At 43.4% G+C, this 22,010-nt stretch overlaps 1 protein-coding gene across 1 annotated transcript in view; it reads right to left on the bottom strand.

Annotated features, from left to right (window-relative positions):
* The window catches only part of DNAH9 (dynein, axonemal, heavy chain 9), a 623,295-nt gene that overhangs the window by 414,516 nt on the left and 186,769 nt on the right, over positions 1-22,010 (bottom strand). The window contains 2 exon segments of the mRNA XM_006898570.1: positions 9,546-9,650; positions 14,453-14,609. Coding sequence (XP_006898632.1) covers positions 9,546-9,650; positions 14,453-14,609 — 262 coding nt within the window.

Raw genomic sequence — 22,010 nt, 5'->3', positions numbered from 1 at the left:
CCTTGGAGAAGGACATCATGCTTGGGAGGGTGGAGGGACAGCGCAGGAGGGGAAGGCCCTCTATGAGGTGGATTGATTCAGTGACTGGGATAATCAGGAGTGTCAGAGACAGTGCGATTGGCACAGGACAGAGCAGATTTTAGGGCTGTTGTACATAGGGTCGTTATGAATCGCAAGCGACTCGACGGCACATAACAACACAACAATATTCAAGGCCAGCCTTAATTTCAAATTATCAGTCCTGTTAACTGTATAAGCATGTATACTTACTTGTCTGACTTTGGAGCTTGACTTCTGACTTGACAAGTTTCCCCTCGTTGATTAGAAGTTGTTGGCATCATCTAGGGTTCTGGCTGTGTGTTACCCCAGCCAGACTAAAGCTTTAATCAGAAACATCTAATGAAGGATTTAAGTAACACTAGGGAGCTCTGGTGGCCTAGTGGTAAGAAGCTGCACTGCAATCCCAAAGGCAAGTGGTTCAAACCCACCAGCTGCTCCGCCTATCTGATTAACTGCTTCTGAAAACTCACTGGAGGGTAAGCTGTGGGTGGTTCTGACTCAACAGTACAACAAAAACAAACATCTTTCTGTAAAGAGAACTCTCTCGTGGCTGAGTGGTAAGGTGTTGCACTGCCAACTGAAAGACACATGATTCAAATCCACTAGTTGCTCTGCAGAAAAAAGATGGGCAAACCCCACCTGAATGATTAACTGCCTCTGAAGACTCACTGGAGGGTCAGCTATGGGTTAGTTCTGATTCCGTGACTGATATAAGAACAACTTCCTGCAAAGTGCCCAAAGAACTCTGTATGCTGTTAGGAGGAGCCAGTCCTTGGAAATGGACATCATGCTTGGAAAGGTGGAGGGTCAGTGTAAGAGGAAGACTCTTAATAAGAAGAGTTGACACAGTGACTGTTAACAATGGGCTCAAGTAAATCAAAGATGATCAAGGGAGCACAGAATAGGGTAAGATTCGGATTTGTGGTTCATAAGGTTGCTATGAGTCTTAGATTCGACGGCACCTAATAACAACGACATCTCTCTGTAAGTTGTCCCTCAGTTGTACAAATGGTTAACACACTTAGCTGCTGATTGAAAGGTGAGATCTTCAAGTCTAATCAGAAGCACTTTCAAGAAAGACCTACTTCAGAAAACTCAGTCATTGAAAACTCTGTGCGCCCTTCCTCTCTGACACGCATGGGGTTGCCCTGAGACAGAACTGATTGACAGCAACATTTTTTGTTGCTGTTGTTTTTAAAATTCTCCTTAAGGGTATTGGTGGCTCAATGTTAGAATTCTCTTTCTTTGCGGGATGTTAGGATTGGATTCCTAGCCAAAGCACCTCACAGGTAACCACTACCTGTCAGTGGAGGTCAGCATCTGGCCGTGATGCTCAACAGAGCTTCCAGGTCAAGAGTGATGATGAGCTTTGTTCTGGAGACCTACTTCAGAAAACCAGTCCAAGAATACCCTATGGATCACCATGGCCCAGCTCCCAGTGATCCCGGGGATGGTACAGGCTTGGGCAGCACCATACTCCACTGTTATAACTTAGGGACAGCATCTCTCTGAGGGGGACATAATTTATCATCAGCTGGCCCTCCCTTTGCTACATGGAGCTGCTCTGCTTTCTCGACAGGCCCTCTACCTTACACTTCCCCTTCCAGGAAATGAGTCCCCTCATGGTCCCCAAGGTAATTCTCTTCTCAAGCCTTTGCCCCTAGATGCCTGGTGTAATGAACTTCCAGCTTGTTGACACCAGGCTGCTTCTCTCTGCATCACAGAATTGACTGTGCTGCCTTCAGGAAGTGCACTTTGCTCATGTCTCGTTAAGTTTTGCTTTCATTTGTCAGATTTTTTGTCTTTTCTTTTTCTTTAGACCTCAAGCTCCTTTGGCCTGGAGACTTGGTTCTCTCTGTGGTGCTTATGTGCCTACAGCAGCTCTCCGGTGGGCTCCCTTGCTAACTAATCCCTGCTGCTTTCTGCCTCAGCCCAGCTGCACTGCTGAAGCCCATGGCCCAAGAGAAGAGAGAGAAGGCAGGGATGCAGAGGAAGAGAAGCTGGTGAGGACCGCAGGGTGTGACTTGGCTGTGTCTGCCCCTGGGGCCAGAGAATCCAAGATCTAATGAGCTGAGGAGAGCAGTGACAGCAACACTGGGGGTGGGGGGAGGGGGAGAAGTAGTAACTTATACATTTTTAAAATAGCAGAGTAATTTCTCTTGGAATTGTCACACAAATGTTTTCCCTGGTGGATATGTAATTCCACTTGACCAGTCTGACAGAAGCATGAAAACACCCACCCACAAGGACATCACAACATAATCCCTTTTCTGGAACTTACTGGAAGAGAAGGGAGGGGAGAAGGGAGAGGAGGAGGGGGCAGGTTGGGAGAGGAGCTGTCAGCAGCTGCCGGGGCTTCTGGACCGATATGCCAGGCTGGATTAGTGTGTGAATAATTAAGGGCAATTTTCTCCTTGGAAGGATGTATGGTTTTAAATGTTACCAGCCCAGATTTTGCCCCAGCTGTTGTCAGATCTCTTTTGGAGGTTTCTCCTTATGGTATGTTCCCAGACCATGCTGCAAATGTACCCAGAAAACAAAAGGGAACCAGGGAACTGTGGAGCACCCTCTCCGACCTTGTGTTAGGTAGACCTGAAATACCGAAAATCCAGAGTCTAGTATGTAGTGGGAGTCCCCAGATGACACACACTATTAACATGCTCAGCTGCTAACTGAAAGGTGGGGAGGGTTGAGTCCACCACGTGGTGCCTCAGAAGAGAGGCCTGATGATCTGCTTCCCCAAATTCAGACATTGAGAATCCTGGAAAGAAGGGTTCTTCTCTGACAGACATGGGGTCTCCACCAGTCACAGTTGACACAACTGGAATAAGTCAGCAATGAGGTGATTCAGGGTGCTCGGGGCTAGTTCAGCTGGGAAGACATGGAGAGTCTATGTTGGGGAGACCCCAGCATGTACTTTCCCCTCCCCTGTTTCATGTGTTATCAGCCATCTACTTCTGGTCAACCATTCTCCTTTGAGAGCTTGGTGAAATCACAGCCATGGCTGCCATCAGTGTTGTTACAGTGACTGACATTTACCGAGAGCCTGTTCTGGGCTTCTTGCTAGTTGCCATCAAGTTGGCTGGACTCTATAGTGACCCCACATCCAACAGAACAGAACAGAACAATGTCAGGTTCTGCACCTTCTTCATGAATACTGGTGTGCACAAGTCCATTTGGGGTCACTGGGTATTTTAGTTGTCTTCCAATGTAGGACATGATCTTCCAGAATGATAGCACATAATATTTTGTCACAGTCACATGATTTTCAGACCATCAGGCCTTTCTCCCTAGTCTATCTAGAAGCTCCTCTGAAACCAATCCCCTGCTGGTACTGGAACACTAGGGGCATAGCTTTCAGCATCACAACAACATGAAAAACAGACAAGGGGCCTCATCTCTGCGGCACTTTGTTTTGTGTGCTTTTAGATATATTGACTCATTTAATATTTATTATTGTTCCGTCAATTGGGTACTATTGTTGTTGTTTGTTGTTATGTGCTTGCGACTCATAGCAACCTTATCTATGTACAATAGCCCTGAAACCTGCTCTGTCCTGCATCAACCTTATTGTCTCTGACCCACCTATCCCCATTATTCCAGTCATTCATCAATTCATCTCATCGAGGGTCTTCCTTCTGTGCTGTCCTTCCACCCTCCCAAGCATGATGTCCCTCTCCAAGGACTGGTTCCTCCTTCCAACATGCCCAAAGTATGTCAGATGAAGCCTCAGAATCTTTGCCTCCAAGGAGCAGCCTGCTTTAACCATCTCCAGTATGAACCAGTTTGTTCTTCTAGCAGTTCATTGTATATTCAATACTCTTCTCCAGCACCACAGCTCAAAGGCATCCATACTCTATCACCCCTAGTACATTGTTCAGCTTTCTGATGCATAGCAAGTTATCTCAAAGACTATGGCCTGGATCAAGCACACCTTAGTCTCCAGACTGATGTCACTGCTCTTCAGTACTCTGGAGAGATCCCTGGCACCACACTCTTCCAATGAAATTCATCTTTTGATTTCCTGGCTGCTAGTACCAAGAGTGTTGATTGTGGAGTCAAAGAAACCAAAGCTGTTAACAATCTCAATCACTTCACCATCTATCAAAATGCTGCCAATTGTCCCAGTGGTGAGAATCTTTGTTTTCTTAATGTTGAGCTTCAATCCATATTGAAGGCTGCAGCACTTGACCTTCTGCAGCAAGTACTTCAGGTCCTCCTCAGTTTTAGCAAACAGAGTTTTGTCATCTTTATAACACAGGCTGTTGATGACTAACCCTTTTTAAAATGTAGGAATTGACTTGTGACTTATCCAAGGCCACACAGCTAATGAGTAGCAGAGCCCCATGAAAACCAGTAGTCCAGGTTCAGAGCCCAAGTCCTTCCCCACCTTCCAGGCTCCTTGTCTGGCTAACCTTACTCTACAACTAACTCCCTCCTTCCTTTCCAAAATTTCAACAGAGTATGGAGTTTGCATATATAAAAGCTGGAACTCAATTCACGTTCTATGCCGGCCCTGGCCCTGTTTGTTACACCTTGCAGGGAGGGAACACTCCAAGACAGCCCTCCGGCACTCCACAGCACTGAGCCCCACACTCGTACAGCTCTGTGCAGCTGTCCGTGATGGATGGATGGCCGTGAACTCCTGTGATGGCTGCCCCACAGCAGGAGTGCAGCCTGGCTGGTGGGAGCGGGGAAAAGCCAGCTTCTGAAACCCAGGACAGGCAGCCAGGAGATGGGGCACAAAAGGTCACAAAGAGAAGATGAAAGAGGTAGAAAAAAGGTGAGCTGAAATATCAGAGGAGAGCAGGAAAGAGAAGAGGAACATGGAGGAAGACACTCTGGAAGTTAAACAGCTGCTGTGGAAGAGGTAAGACAGCAAACAACTGTGCACGCATAAGCAGAGTCATTTCTTACAAATGGAAGAGAACCAAAACCAACACCAATAGCCTTGACTTTGGAAAATCTGTAGTTCTCTCCTGATTCACAGAACCACGGTGGGCCTCTAGAATGGCCACCATGAAAAAGGCTTGCAGATCATATATATAGAGGCAGGGGGAGATGGATGCATCTTTGCTTCTTAACTGTTAAGTGGTCAGATTTTCAGACACAAATACAACCCAAAAAATATTCTGTTGGACCAGCTCAGATTTTGGTATTTAAAAAAAAAAGTGCCAATCTTTAAGAAAAATAGAGATATCTTAGAAAAAGCTGTTTTTCTTGAAAAACTAAAATAAAAAAATAATCTGACTTCCAGTCTTGCAAGAAACAAGTGTGCTGGTGAATGTTTAAACACAGATTCTGTAACAATGAAAAAGTGCCTCTGACTTGCAGAATTTCTTACTTCCATGCAAGTTTCCTACCACCTCTGATTTCAAACTTTCATTACGCTGTGGAATTTGGAAGAGATGCACACAAGCAGTTTCTGTGAGCCAAGCAAATCAAGGGTTCCTGTCCAAGGCACGATTCAAGGCCAATCATTTGACATCTTTTATCGACTAATTGCTACACAATCTAACAAACCAACTACAGGGAACTGCTGGAAACTACAGAGCACGGCTCTATTTCTGTTTCTTCAGGAAGTGTCACAAGACACAGTCTGGACAAACTCAAGTGTGGTAAAAATCAGGGCAAGTCAGGTGGGAGCATCCTGGCACATCCAAGCACGGGCGTTGGAAAGATGGCTGCCTAGGGGGTGGTATGAGGATCCCACAGAACTCCCTGACCACCTGTGGCTCCAGTGGCAGGCGTGGTGAGGTTGGCTACAGAATAGCTGATTGTGTGAACTCCACGGTACTTCCAGGCCCCACTTCAGGGCCAAGAGTCTAAGCTCTAAACAGCTATCATACCTTGACCACAGTTCCAAGTCTGATCTACTAATGACTGGACAGCAGGCCAGGAAAAGGCAAGAGAATGGGTATGGGACGCGGTGTGTGGACAGAGCTTCTGCTGAGAACAGGAGCACCACTGACCTTCCACCTTAAGTCTTCTCCCAATCTCCTTGTTGTGCCCCTATACTCAGCCTCACACTTCTGCTAAAGAATAAAGTCAATACAAGTTAATTTTGCCCTTATTCTTTTGTCTAGACCTGAAAGAATTGAAAGGAAGCCCATAGGGACCAAAGAATCCAATGTAGCTACATTTTTCTTTACACACATTGTATTTGAAATAAAAGCAAACAATGAGAGAGGGAAATTAATTGCATGGTTGTGTGGTTATAAACTTGGAGCACCAGGCATGCCATTGTTCTGAGCACCCACCCCAGCTTGCTTCATTCCATTGTACACTTACAATCACTTTCCTTTTTTGAAGTAAAAGGGGGAGAGATTTGGAAACCACCAGCTTCTGTGTTAAGGACTAAATCTCCCTCAATACCAAATACATGTTGAATTTCAAGCTCCTGTACCTTGTGGTAAGATGCTGTGATGCAATCCCAAAGGTATGCAGTTCAAATTCATCAGATATTCTGAGGAGGAAGGATGAGCAATCTCCTTTGGAGTGATTTGCTGCCTCTGAAAACATGTTGGAAGGCCAGCTAGGGGTTGGTTCCGACTCAAAAACACATAGGAGCATAAGTATTTGTGATTATCAGAGCTCTGGTGGCACGGCCCTTATTGAGTTGTGCTGCTAATCAAAAGACAAGTTTGGTGGTTTGAAACCACCTGTGGCTTCTTGTCAGAAAGATAAATAGGTCTCCCTCCCCTTCCCATTAAGATTTACAGTCTCAGAAACCTGATGGAGTGTCATAGTTTGTAAATATAATTTTTCTTTTGCCGTAAGTTTGGCCAAACAAGGTCATAACCAAAATAGAGTGGATCCAAATCTGATACCTTCTGAATTATGTCTTGTAATAGGCAGTTGCTGTTGTTACTGTTATGTGCTTTTATGTCAACCACAACGCTGAACTCTGCCCTATCCTGAGTCAATCTCACTGTCTCTGACACACTCATTTACCTTAGGTAATGTGTCATTCCATCTCATCCAGGGTTTTCTCCTGCACTGTCCCTCCACCCTTCCAAGCACAGTATCTGTCTCTGAAGACTGACTGGTCCCTCCTGGCAACATGCATAGACACTAAAAGACACAGTCATATGCAGGCACGCGCATGTGCACACACACACACACACACACGCTGCCATGTGAAGAGACATCTACAAGCAGCCAGGAAAAACCAAAAGCACAGAAATGAGAGATAAGGATCATTCCCTGAAGGAGGGAAGGGGGGAGAGAGAGAGAGAGAGAAGAAATTTCTGTTCTTTTACAATGAACTTTAGCATAGAGATTGGCCCAGGATAGGGCAAGGTCTTTCAAGCTGTTGTTTGAGGGTCACTATGATTTGAAGTTGACATGATGACACCATACAACAACCACTTGTGATATTTTCTTGTTACAGTAGCACTAAAAACGAAGATATCCCCTTTGGGTAAGATACTTTGTTGGATCTTTTTCTTTCTATAAATAATGGGGATAATAGTGGCTCCTCAATTTCAGCAAGCAGGACTGTGTCATCTGCATAACACAGGTTGTTGATGAGTCTTTCTCTAATCCTGATGCCACACTTCTCCTCATACAGCACGCCTCCCAGACAATCTATTCTGCATTATAGATTGAAAAGGTATGAGATAGGACACAACCCTGATGTACACCCTTCCCAATTTTGAACCATGCAGTGTTCCTTTACTCTGTTCTGATGACTGCCTCCTGGTCCAAGTATAGGTTTCCCATTCTTCTCAGAGTTAGCCACAGTTTGTTGTCGTCCATACAGTCAAACACCTTTGCATAGTCAATTAAACAGATAGACATTCCTCTGGTATTCTCTGCTTTCAGCCAAGATCCATCTAACATGAGTACAATATTCCTAGTACCATTGCCTCTTCTAAACCCAGCCTGTACTTCAAGTAGTCTGGCGTCAAAGGTGTGCTTGATATAGGCCATGGTCTTTGCAATCACTTACTATGCATCGGAAAGCTAGACAATATCTAGGGATGATAGAAGGAGAATTGATGTCATTGAGTTGTAGTGTTGGAGAAGAGTATTGAATGGACTGCTAAGAGAATGAACAGGTTTGTCCTAGAGAGGGTGAAGCCAGGCTGCTCCTTGGAAGCAAGGATTCTGAAGCTTCGACTGACATACTTTGGACATGTTGAAGGGAGAGACCAGTCTTTGAAGAGGGACATCATGCTTGGAAGGGTAGAGGGACAGCACAGGACAATCCTCAATGAGATGGATTGGTTCAATGACTGGAGTAATGAGGGTAGGTGTGTCAGAGATAATAAGATTGGCATAGAGCAGGGTCTGGGGCTATTGTACATAGGGTCATTATGAATCACAGGCAACTCGATGGCACGTAACAACAGCAATGGTGGCTATCATAAAAATACACAATATATGAAAATAGACTGGTACAAAACAGACTTTCAATAAGCGTTTGCTCAATGTTCCCCCCACCCATCTTTCTGTTGCTCTCACTGTCTTTGGAATCTTTACCCAAATTCAAATCCTCTCCATCATCTTAAGGATTATTTTCAAGGTATCATATTTGGAAGCCCTTCTGTGTACTATGTCAGAATTCAAAGCCCTTCAATAACATTGATGATATTACATCATGTCTATAACTATTTTACAGAACAATCTATAACACTGATCTGTCCAACACTGATCTGTCCTATGTCCTGGGTCCCCTGCACGATGTTTACTACACTGCAGGGGGTTAGTAAAGGCTCTCCGGATGGCTTAAAAGACGAGTGGCACAGGTACATAACTGCTGACCAAAAAAATGACTTCATGCAAACTATCTCAGTGAGAGGAACGGAAGGGGCTAAAATCTAAGGCCTGGTCTTAGTGCTCCCAAAGTCCATAGCCTTAGCAGGGAGCTGGGCTCAGACGTCTGGGATGAGCCTTTCCACAGCACTGTGAAGCAGGTGGAGTCAGTCCCTGGAAGGTGTCAGCAGGTAACACCTGCCGTTAATGGAAGGGTTGGAGGTTCTAGTCCACGGGATACATCTCAGTCTCATTGTCTACTTCTGAAAAGACAATCCCTGAAACCCTATGGTAAAGTTTGTGCTGAGACACACACGGGGTAGTCAGGGGACACAGGTGACTTGATGGCAATTGTCTTCTTTTTTACTGATGCAAATTAGACAGATATTCTTTATTCCCCTTTAACAGAGAAGGGGGTGCAATCACTTCTCTACCTTTTGGCTACGACCAAGTATCTGTACTTATTAGAGAAGGAAGTGGAGTTTCTCAGCTCATAACAGATCCATCGTGGTGGCATGGGGGCTTTAGAGAACACACAGGATACCCATATATGAGAAGAACCCCCACCAAGCTCTGATCTAGACAGTGGAGGAAAGGGCATAAAATTACAAGGAGAAAAGTACAGGGAAATGGGGGCCAAGGAGAAGAAGGAAATAAGAGGATGTCGTTTTTTCCAGGGCCAGGCGGCAAGGCTATGATTCTCTCGCCGCTTCTGTCCCCCATACCTGCACGGCTACCACCGACAAGACCTCCACGGAGATTCTGTTAAATTCATCGAAACAGCCCCAGGCACCAGACTGGGCGAGACCTTTGTAGATGTTGCCACAGGACTGCAAGAAAAGGTGCAGAGATGAAATAACCAACAGCACATGACTTAACAATGCACACCTAATTCATTTTCCATCTCCAGTCCCCAAAGAGACTTGTAATAAAATTTTCAGAACAATTAAATTTTTGATGGCTATGGAGTGCCATCAGGATCAAACAGGACCTTTCCCAGACGGTTGGACTAAAATCCCTTTAAAATGTCATCAGGGTTGCATGACTGTTGATTCTCTAGCTTTCAAAGTCCCAGGATATGAATAAAAGATGACTTTTCTTATACCACACAGACAAAAATCTCCCATTCAGTCTACGACATGTGCTGATGGAAGAGTTCACATCTGTGCCCTTAATCCATGCCCAACAACATAGGTCTACCAGAGTGACAGGCAGCTAGGGATTAGGGTAGGAGGTGGCACCATCTATAGAAAATAAACTACATAAAAACAAGGGAAGAATTCCAATGAGAAGGAAGTATGTAGGTCTGGAAAAGGAAAACTGTTCTGGACATTCAAATTGAATGAGTAAACCAAGGTGCAGTACAAAAGGACAGGATGCTGGCAGAGACCCTCAAGGCCAGCGGCAAGAAGTTATCATTAAAATGCTGGGAAAGTCTTCAAATAATGGAAAAGTCTCATTCATTTATGCAGTGAACATATTTTGAACATTGGGTCTGTGCATAACATAATGCTAGACACATAAAGCTAGGAACTCATAGTTAGGCTGTGGAGAACAGATAAAAAAACTAGAGCAGGTACACTGCAATATGAGCAGTATTTGCAATGGATAATGTTGATTGTAAATGTTACAGAATTCAGAGGGGAGTGAGACAAGGTGCTCTTGAGAGCTCTACTGTTATAATCTCCTCCTGCGCTATTATTGCCTCTGAAAACCTGCTGGAGGGTCAGCTATATGGGTCAGTTCTGACTTGATGGTACTTAACAACATGTGTGTGTGTGTGTGTGTGTGTGTGTGTGTGTGTGTGTGTGCTGGTATTGTTGTGTACCATTGAATCAGAACCAATCCATAGCTGACCCTCTGGTGGGTTTTCGGAGGCAGTTAATTACACAGAAAGAGATTGCCCCATCCTTTATGTAATGTTTCAGAAACCAAGAAAATAAGCTGTCAAGAAAGCATGAGTATTCTACAGTGTTGATGCCATGGATGCTTCGCTTGTATATTCTCAACAAGAGAAGCAAAATAAATTAATAAACAGTAAAAAAAAAGTCCAAATACTTTCAAGTTCAAACACATTTGATGCATCAGTAAGAGGCTCTTCAAATTGAGGTCAAAAGGGGAAAGCATTGTTGCTATGCTATAAAAAACCTCCTGGACACTAAAACTGCAGCCATTTCTGGAGAAAGTGGCCAGCTTTATGTGCTTTCCAATCAGCACCAATAGAAAAAAAGCAGTAACTTTTATTTCTCAGCAATTCTCCACAGTGTGCTCAAGTCCTGTTCCATCCCTTCTCCATGCCAAATATGCATGGTGTTTAAGGGATGATTTTCCTCCTCCCCTCTCCTTGCAGAACTCAGAGGAAGAAGGATCATCTAGGGTCTCTGCTTGCCTCACCCATCCACCACCTCCCTTGGTAACACTTTTCAAACTTGTTGAGACTTTTTCCATTCCTGCTTTTCCCTAGTCTGGCTCCCAGCCTTCTTCCAACTCACGCTGTTCAGGGAATCATCCTTTAGTGCTCCCATTTCTAGGAAGCTTGAAATTACCAACAGTACCTGACTTAACAATGCACCTCTAATTCATTTCCATCTCCTAGTCCCCAAAGAGACTACTGGCCAGAGTATACCAGTCAGGGCCTTGCATTACTTCCCTGCTTTAAGGGAGGTAACTACCTCTTGGTGGTTTTTGATCCTTCATCTCCTTATTAACCTCTTGTCTTCCTCTCAGCTGTTCCTGACACCCTAACACAGCCCTGGCAGTATGTGCTGTGCTCTGTATTTATTTCTAGTGTTTCATCATCTGGAGGAATGGGACCAGAACATGCTGCTGTGAGAGTAATGGGTGATATATCAAAATGACACTTGGACTAGACAGCACACAAGAAGTCTTCCTGACCCTCACTCCATTCCCCTCCTTGTCTCAGTCAGGCCCTGTGACAAGAGCTGAGGTGAGGTTGGGATGAGGGGCTGGGAGGGATAGCTCTGTACATTGAACTTGGCTGTGTTTCTAAAGCTGTCATGTTACTGGGTTAGGCTGTGTTAAAATGAAGTGTGTCTGGTTTGACACTACATAAACACCCTTCACACATCTTTCCAGATCAGGGCACTCCTGGGCATTTCACCTTTCTGAAACACTGACAAGCCTGCAGAGCGCACCCACACACGCTGTTCCGCTTCAGGCATCTCCTCTAATTATGTGTTCCTCTCCTAAGATCTGGCTATCCCTTACTATGTGTGTGTCTGCTTCTAAGTATGGGTGTGTGTGTGCGAGGATGTGTTTATAGAACACATCCTCACAACACACAAGACATGCTGAACACCGGTGATAATAAATTACCTCAATAGTTGAATGTTTTAATATATTAAAAAAGTCATTCTGAATAGCAGGACAATGAATAGAGTTTTATTGACCCCTGGCCACAGGGCCAGCTCATCTCTTCCTGTCCTTTGCAAGGCATATCTTCAAAGAAAATCCAGCTGATTCCCCCCACCCCCAATTACTACTTCATGTGCGACACATGTAAAGATTGTGACCCCCCCCCAGAGCATTCCTCTTAGAAGACCATGATTATTTCTTAAAAATGTCACTATTGAAGACCCTTGACCAGGTGCATTGACACAGTGACTGTGGCAATAGGCTCAAGTGTGCCAGAGATTGTGACAATGGCACAGGATAGGACAAGGTTCAGTTGCTATGAATCATGCTTGACTTGACTGCACCTAACAACAATAACAACAATTGCTTAACTATGAAAGAACTCAAAGGCTTAGAATAATTCTTAAGTGTAAGTTTATTTCTTTAATGTGGGGTTAGATGCTTTGTCATACTGATAGAGAAATATTGTCTTAATGCGTTTGTTAATAGAAGCTACTGGCCTAGAATTTAGAAGATGGGGACAATTGGATAGACAATTATATTTATTATATTTATATATATATGTATATATATGTATACATGTATATATATGTATCTATATATACACACACATACACTCATATGTATACATATATATACACATACATATATATAGACATACACACACACACACACATAATCATTCCTTTTGTTCACTTGTTAGAAGAAAAGATAGAGCCACCAAATTCTGCAACTCTTTGCACAAGAAAATTACATGCAAGAGAAGTTACTACAGTTAAAGGAGACCAATCTCATTTAAGGAGTCCTATATGTAATCAGAGCAGCCCCAACAGAAATGATGAGAATGTTCAAGCATTATGACGAACAGAACCAGTCTCACAGAACAATTTGTGTAGAAATAGTTCAATGAGTAACAATTGTTATATAAACTTTCATTGGCCATACAAGAAAATATTCTTCTTTAAAGAGAGTCTCATATAATTTCAAAAGTTTCCTTTAAATTGTTAAAATGATTTTTAAAGAAAATGTATTTATTTAAAACTCAATATACCACATGATTTCTAAATGAAAACATTTTACTTTTTAAAATAATTTTTCCACTCAAAATTTATTTTTATTTCATCTGTTTTCAATAGGGACTTGAGATGGTATATAAAATATATATAATGAAACAATACAAAATAAGAAGAAAGTGAGGCAATCTGTTATCATGTGGGTTTGGCCCCCTGAATCCTGTTAAGGCTTCCTTGTGAGCGGAATGTTTCTAAGAACTGATCAACTGAGCTTTTGTTTCTCTTGCTTTTCTCTGTGTGGACTACAGCTTTGTGCAAAATGATGACCGAACGAATGAACAGGACTTACCTTGCATCTGCATTTGAGGAGATCCCTTGGACATGAGGGACTAGTCTTCGGAAAAATAGAACATGCTTGGAAAGGTGGAAAGTAAGGGAAAGAGATGAAGACCTCCAACACATTGACACAGTGACTGTAGCAATGGGCTCGAGGATATTAGAGAACATGAGGATGGTGCAGGGTAGCGAAAGGTCCTGATCTCTGTTGTTCATAGTGGTTTTAGGAGTTGGAGTGAACTTAATGGCACCACCACCACCAACAACATTGCTGTGATTTTGGGGGAAATCAAATCTATGTTCAAGAGTCATACCTGCCCCTCACATATTCTGGGGATGCCCAGCCTGATAGCCAATCACCATCAGATAAATTCTAACTCATGGAAAATCCATGTGTGTCAGGTTAGAATGAGCTTTGGGGTTTTTCAGTAGGTCACCAGACCTTTTTTCTGAGGTACTTCAGAGTAGACGCAAACCTCCCATAGTTAGTAGGTAACCATGTTAACAACCATTCACACCAGGTTATAAGACAGAACAAATATGGCACTGTGGAAAGACGTGCATCTTTTTACTAGAAACTCAAGATCTTTTCTGTCATTGTAAGTCAAACATAGAACTTAGGATTTTAGATGTGTTTGGTTTTTTCATTTTGCAAATAACAAAATGAAGACTGAAAAGATGAAGTAACTCCCTCTTACAGCGCAGAGAAACAGACAGCACAGTGCTGTGCCTCCCGGTCACACCAGAGAAGATTTAAGGGATGTCAACAGGTCCACTGTGAAGCAGCATGCTTCCTTGTCTGGGCTCAGGCGCCCAGCAGAGATGGTCCAGGGTGAGTGGATAAGCCGTGGCCCTGGTGAGGGCTCCCAACCTGTTCCTAGACCCTCCCAAGCTGGGTCTGCTTGTACCTTGTAGTCCATTTGCTCCGAGCAGTTGAACACGTAGACCATGATGCCCAGTGCTCGTCCCAGGTCCTTGGTGGTCTCTGTCTTGCCTGTGCCAGCAGGTCCTGCGGGAGCCCCGCTCATGGTCAAGTGCAGAGACTGGGTGAGGGTGATATAACACCTGCCAGATAGAAGAGGACACAGATGATGTTCAGGTACACAGACAAATCACTCATCCTGTTGGGACCCAATGAGACAAAGCTAAAGTTCAAGGCCAAGGTAGACTATAGAAACACTGAGTCCTAACATGGCTTTTATAAGGCCCATAGGTCCTGTTTCCACCTTCTTCTTTTAGTCTGGTGAAGAGAACTTTCCAAAGGACCCATCTGCTCACAATACTCCTCCGAACGTCCTCCGGACTCTGCCAGACCCTTTCTGATGCTTCCTTGGCCTCTTTCTTTAGCTTCCTTTCCCACAGCCTCCCTGAACCCATTATTTGAATGCTCAGCCACTAAGATAGTCATTTCCCTAAATATATTGGAATTGCTTATATAGATCTGTTTTTCTACCCTCCACTCAGTCCTCAAACCAATTTCATTTTCCTGAAAGATTCTCCTCTTAACCTTTACGTGGTTAATGCTCATTCACCCAGTAAGTGCTCCTGAGCTCCACAGCACTGGGCTGGTGAGCACACATTCCTTGGCAAGCTCTTTCAACTTGATATCTTCCACTTTAATTTTTCATAATCTACTTATATAGATCTTCTTCTAAGCTGTATAAAGGCAGGGCATCCATGAAACAGAGTAGAGGTTCAAGGCTCAGTCACAGTTTCAAGTATAGATCTTAGCACAGGCTCCAGACATATGTTGTTGATATTGCCTCCTACCTTATGGATAAAAATAAAACAAAATTCTCTCTGGTCCTGCGTTATCCACTTGACCCAGCATGGATCTGACCATTTTAATTCACAGCATTCACAGTGGCCAAATTCTATACTGCAATGTGGGAGACCCAAGTTCTATTCTGGCCAATGTATCTCCTGTTCCTCCACCCCCATTCATTAGTGGAAGTTTGTACGCTTCTATGATGTGAAACAGATTTCAGCAGACTTCAGAATAAGACAGACTAGAGAGAGAAGCTTAGAGATACTGATTGACAGCAGATTTGGTGATAGGTGCTAGGGCTTAGTCCAAGGGAAAGATTAAGTCCCATTCAGTACTCTGAGGAGATATGCATTTGAATGGATTTGTAGATTCACCTTGGATTTTTTTTATTGTACAAATTCATATCTGAAAGAAAGGCAAGCACAAAAAGAGACAAAGATATGGAGGAGAAAGAATGACTTTTTAAAACTTGAACACACTGTTTGGCTTCTGAGGCAGAGTTGAGTTGGTTTCAATCAGAGCCCACTCCCAGGATTTGAAGCTAAAGGGAGCTGCAAGTCTGCTCTCTTGGATTCACTGGGGTGGAAGTAGGAGGCATACAACAACGAAGAGGCAGGCTGAGCTTGGATGTGTTCCTTCAGCACTGTCCACCTAGCAAGCACAGGTATATAAATAAGGGGAAAAGGATGGCTGAGTTGAGGAGCAGGGAGTCTTGAGGACTCCTGGCTTGACTTGGCCTCAGATGGGGGCTCAGGCTGAGTGAAAGGACCAACAGGTCTGGAACACAGGGATATGTGTGTATTCCTGAGTTTGTGGCTGATGCCCATTTGGACCTAGCCACAGAAGACTGGGGATGAGTTGACCAGAACCCAACCAGATGAAGAGAAGATGATCTATGCTGTGAGCTAGTGTTGACTGATGTAACCAGTTAACTTGCTCTGGACTGGACTTTGCTCATGGATGCAGTTGCTCAAAGTTTCCAAATGGAACAAAAGATTCCTCAGCAAAAGGGATATACTTGTTCCCTCGGAGTACTAGTTTAATAGGGCAGGGTATGTTAGAAATTGGCTCTCAAAAATAGAAAAGAGCAACAATCAAGAAATAGAAATTGAAAGTCTCTGTAAATGTTCATTAATTTATTAATTTAATTAATTTTAAATTAAAAAAATAGGAATCTTACAGCATGAGGCATGAAGTAGCTGGCTTCCATGCTTTAACAATATAGTTATTAATAAGAAGACTACAAGGGGAAAACGCAATTTACACGACCAAAATGCAATGTAAATGGAAGACTATAAAGTACAACGTAAATGCATGTTGCTGTTGTTGTTGTTATGTGCCATCGAATCGCTTATGACTCATAGCAACCCTATCTATGTACAACAGCCCTAAACTGTGCTCCATCCTGTGCCAATAGCACTGCCCCTGACACACTCATCCTGATTACCTGAGTCACTGAGTCAATCCACCTCATAGAGGGTCTTCCCCTCCTACACCATCTCTCCACCCTCCCAAGCATGATGTCCCTCTCCAAGGGCCTGTCCCTCCTTACAACATGTCCAAAGTATGTCAGACAAAGCCCCAGAATCCTTGCCTCCAAGGAGCAGCTTGGTTTAACCCTCTCCAGGATGAATCTGTTTTCTTGGCAGTCCATGGTACATTCAATACTCTTCTCCAGCACCACAGCTCAAAGGCATCAATTCTCCTTCTATCCTCCCTATTCATTGTCCAACTCTCTGATGCATAACAAGTGATTGCAAAGACCATAGCCTGTATCAGGCACACCTTAGGATCCAGAGTGACACCACTGCTCTTCAGTACCCTGGAGAGGTCCCTAACAGCAGACTTTCTCATCACAATATGTTTTTTTTTAATTTCCTGGCTACTGGTGCCAAGAGGGTTGACCATGGAGCCAAGCAAACTAAAGTTGTTAACAATCTCAATCTCTTCACCATCCATCCTGATGCTGCCAAATGATCCAGTGAATGATTGTGTGTAAACCAATAAAGATATGTAATAAAAACATGATAGATGGGGTGAGGAGAAATGGGAAAAGAAGGGGGAAGTCAATGCATTGTATACTACCAATGAATGCATTTTAAGGCATGTAAATTATATCCTCTAAAAGAAGTTGTTTAAAATGTATCACTGGCTTAACTTTTTAGCACTTCAGCAAGAGTAAGTCAATACATCAACTTTAAACCTGTAGGCTGGAAGAGAGGAGCCTTCTGAGGGAGCCTCTGAAATTAGTTGCTTTTGTTTAACAATGACCAGAAATCCCTGATCAATTATATCTTCAAGGAACCCACTAAGCTTAGAAACAAAATGGGTTTGAAGGGAGTGAGGAGCGTCTGTCTCATTTAAAGGACTATGAAATTCCTGAATCTTTGTCAACCTTTGAAAAGTGAAACCCAGTAAGGCAGGCTCCCCAGGCAGAGAGGAGAGGTGTGAGGAATTAATATCCCATCTCCCAGCTGACTAAGCTTATCAGAGGGACTTGGGTTGCATTTGCCCACTGGCAGAGGGGTAGTGCTGCCTCACTTGCTCTGTCAACAAAGCAAGCATCTGAGCAACTGCCTGGAGTCTGAAAAGATGAAAAACTGGGCTCTGCTGGTCACACATTACCACCTGGCAACACTTCTCTTCTCTTGGGCACCTACAGGCAGATCCTCACACACTTCAACCAACCTGCCCCACTGGTCTGTGAATTTCTGATACTAGATCAGTTTTCTCACTGCCCTTGGGATGATTCCAACTCAAAATGACCTTGTAAAACAGAGCAGACCCGCCCCATAGGCTGTAATCTGGGAAGCAAGCTGCATTTTTCTTTTATAGAATGACTCTCAATTTCACTCACTGCTGTCGAGTGAGAACTGAGGTAGATAACTCTCCATTGATTTCTGAGGCTGTAAATGGAATAGGAGACTCAGGGTGGATTAAAACTGTCAAGGAGGTATGACCTGTGGGTTAGTAGTGCAATTCCCTACAGACTATGCCACCAAGAGGTTGGTGGGCTCAAATTTTTAGTCTTTCAGTTAACAGCCACGAGTTTTAATCACTGAGCCACCAGAACTCCTAGATTAGCTCCCGTGCTTGTTGAGACAACGCAGCATCAGCACAGGCCTGCATCTCCCAGGAGGAAAGGCAGTATCCTGAACCAGCTGAATTATCTTCCCAGCAAACTCCTCTCTGTCCTTCTCCACTCCAGTTCTGTCCTTAGACTGCAGCCTTTGCCAGCCAGTAGAAAACCCTGGGATCCTTTTGTTCTAGAGCTACAGGGGTCTCAAATAATCCGGGGTCTGAAAGCACTGCCTTACCAAAACAAATTCCTTATAGAAAACTTCAGAGTCTCTGAAAGATATTGTGCAAAACCAGAGAGGGGAACACTATCCTGTGTGTTAATGCGGGGTTTCATGTATAGTGAGTTTCTGATTATCTCCAGAAGAAGCCCATGGGAGGAAAGTGCCAAATTATTATTATCCCATAACAATAGAACCACAGAGCTGAAAGTTATTTCTGAGATCAATTAATCCAATCCTCTAATTTTATAGATATGTAGACCGAGGCTTGGGGAAAAGAGTGGTCTAATGAGTTCTAATAACTAAGGAAGGGTCAGCGGGGGTTTAGCTCAGGATATGAAGAAATAAAAATAGAAAGGAAGAAGTGGTGTTTCTCTCAGCTGCAGGCAAAGTTAGGGCGCTCTGGTGGTGTATGCTGGAGGCAGCTGCACTTCTGACCTAAAGGTGGCGCCTCTCAGGCAGCTTGAACCCAGCAGCAGCTCCGTGGGAGAAGAAAAGCAATCTCTTCCCGTGTGATTTACAGCCTCAGAAGACCTGCTGAAGGGTCGGCCATGAGTCAGTTTCAACTCAACAGCAATGAGCTTGAACTTGAGTAGGAAATGTTAACATCATGCGTGGCCCACCCAGCCCGCAGAATGTCCTCATCCCCTGGGACATATTTCCTGACCTAGGATTCCCTTGGTCTTGTTACAAGAATGTTCCTCCTTTAAACACACATGGCAACTCCTTCCAACTAACTGTTCATTTTTCCTTGTGGAGGACATTGTGTCATGTTACAGCAGCTTAAAGCTAAGATGCTAGAGTCAGGCCTATAAGCATTTCAATTTTGCCTCCATAATGTCAATGAGCCTCAGCCAACTACCAAAGCTTCTCTGTGAATGTCTCCAGCTTCCCACTAAATAAAAAAAAAAAGTCTCACGCGAGTCCCTCAAAGATCATTTTCATTAGCCACAGGAATTTAGGAACATTTTCTGCTTTAAAAAACAATGGCAATTGTAAAAAAAATGGCAATAAACCTTTCAAGAACTCTTGACTAAACAGTTCATTGGCAGTGAGGCTGTGGATCAATGTAGCTTGATTGCATGTTGGGAATACAGACCCTTTAATATCAGGAGAGACCTCAGAGGTCAAGGAGCCTGACTCTTTAATCATGCCACACTCTCTCCCATTAAATCCTTCAAGTGTGACTGTGTCACCTTTTCTTCCAGCAAAGCACAGCTTATTATTCTAGAAGGCAGCCCCTTCCACAGCGGGCCAGCTCTAAATTGTTCGAAAGGCCTTCATAACATTGAATTTAAATTGGTCTTGTTTTCCTTGGGCAAACCACTTAGGCTTTATTTTTATCTACCCTACCAGGCTGGAAGGATAAGATGAGACAACAGATATGAAAGTATTTTGAAAGGTAGAGAAAACCTATCTACTTTCAAGGTATTACTTTTCAAGGTAATAAGTATATGAAACATAGCTTTTCTCTTTTGATGTAGTTATTCAACTGTCAAATAAAGGAAATATCAAAGAAGCTGTATCCTGAATCTGGCTACAAATAGCTTGTGGCTATCACAAGATTGTGGGCTGGATAACTATAGAGTTAGGTAAAAACGTAGTTGGTTCCTATTAGTTTTCTATGGATGAGCGACAAAATACCACCGCTTTTAGGGCTCCAGACAATCCCCATTTATTCTCTCACAATTCTGCAGGTCAGGTGTCTAGGTGAATTTTCTACTTGGGTCTCACAAGGTCAAAATCAAGTTGCTGGCTGGACTGGGCTCTTATTTGAAGACTCTGGGGGAAGAATTCACTCCTAAGCTCATTGAAATGGTTGGCAGAGTCAAGTTATATGCAGCTGTAAGACTGAGGTTCCCATTTCTGCATTAGCTGTTGGTCCATGGTTCTCTGGACCACTAAATACTACTGCATGGCCCTTGCACATGGACCCCTTCATCTTCAAAGCCACTAAAGGGATATCAAATCATTTCTGTGAGACAAAACACTCTGCTCTCAACTGGAAAAAGCTGCACTTTAAAGGGCATGCATACATTAAGGAGCTCATATAGAATATTTGGCTGCTAATCAAGTGGCTGATGGTTTGAACTCACCTTGTGGTTCCTCAGGAAAAAAAAGATCTGGCTATTTAAGCTCTTGTATGAGGCGCAGCCTAGAAAACCCTATGAGGCAGTTCTTTGTTACATGGGTCACTATAATTAAAAGTTGACTTGATGGCTTCTGATCACATTAACCAAAATAAATAATCCTAAATCCTAGCTTTCTCATATAATAAAACATAATGATAAGCATGATGTTGTGACTCATAGATGACCCTCCAGCAGGATTTCAGAGACATCGTATGGGAGGAGACTGCTCATCCTTCTTCCATGGAGCAGCTGGTGGATTTGAACGGCATACTTATGGAACTGCAGCACAATTTCTTACCACTAGACCACCAGAGCTCCCATAGGTATGTTGTTGGGTGCCATTAAGTCAAGTATGACCCACAGAGACACTGTAAAAATTGATCTGAACCCTGTCCTATATTGTGCCATCACTTCCTGACACACTTGAGCCCACTACTGCGTCAATCCATTTGATTGAGGATCTTCTTCTCTTATGTCGAAACTCCACCTTTCCAAACATGATCTCCTTCTCTAAGGAATAGCCTCTTCAAGCAACATATCCAAAGTATGTAAGATGAAGCTTTATCATCTTTGCCTTTAAAAGGCACTCTGGTTGCACCCTTTCCAAGACTTATTTGTTTGTTCTTTTAGAAGCCCATGGGATATCCAATACTCTCGTCCAGCACCACATCTCAATTCTTCTATAATTTTTTTTCATAGTTCAGCTCTCAGACGCATACCGAATAGCTGAAAAGGTCATAGCCTCAATCAGGCATACCTTAGTACTCAGACTGACATCACTGCTCCTCAGTACTTTGGAGAGGTCCTTCACTGCAGACTTTTCCAGTGTAATGCATCTCCTGATCTCCTAACTGCTGATATTAAGGGTGTTGATTGTGGATATAAACAAGATGAAATCACAACAATTTCAATATTTTCTCCATCTGTCATGAAGTTGCTTATGGTTTCAGTGGTAAGAATTTTCATTTTCTTAACATTAAGATGCGGTCCACGTTGAAGGCTGTATTCTTTGATCTTCTGCAGCAAATGCTTGAAGTCTTCCTCATTTTCAGCAAGCAAAGTTTGTCATCTGCATAATACAGATGAATCTTTCTCTGATCGTGATGTCAGATTCTTCTTTACAGAGTCCAGCTTCTCAAATAATTTGCTCAGCATACAGATTGAATAAATATGAAAAGAGAATACAACCCTGACACACATTTGTTAATTTTAAATCCTGTAGCACGTGTAGACTAACAGAAAGGGCAACCTAGGTAGAACTTTCAAG

This window comes from Elephantulus edwardii, unplaced genomic scaffold, assembly GCF_000299155.1.
Source record: "Elephantulus edwardii isolate Elephantulus edwardi_28Jun2011 unplaced genomic scaffold, EleEdw1.0 scaffold00233, whole genome shotgun sequence".
Lineage (NCBI taxonomy): Eukaryota > Metazoa > Chordata > Mammalia > Macroscelidea > Macroscelididae > Elephantulus > Elephantulus edwardii.
The sequence above is the reverse complement of the archived record's forward strand: the minus strand, read 5'-3'. Positions and strand labels throughout refer to the sequence as shown.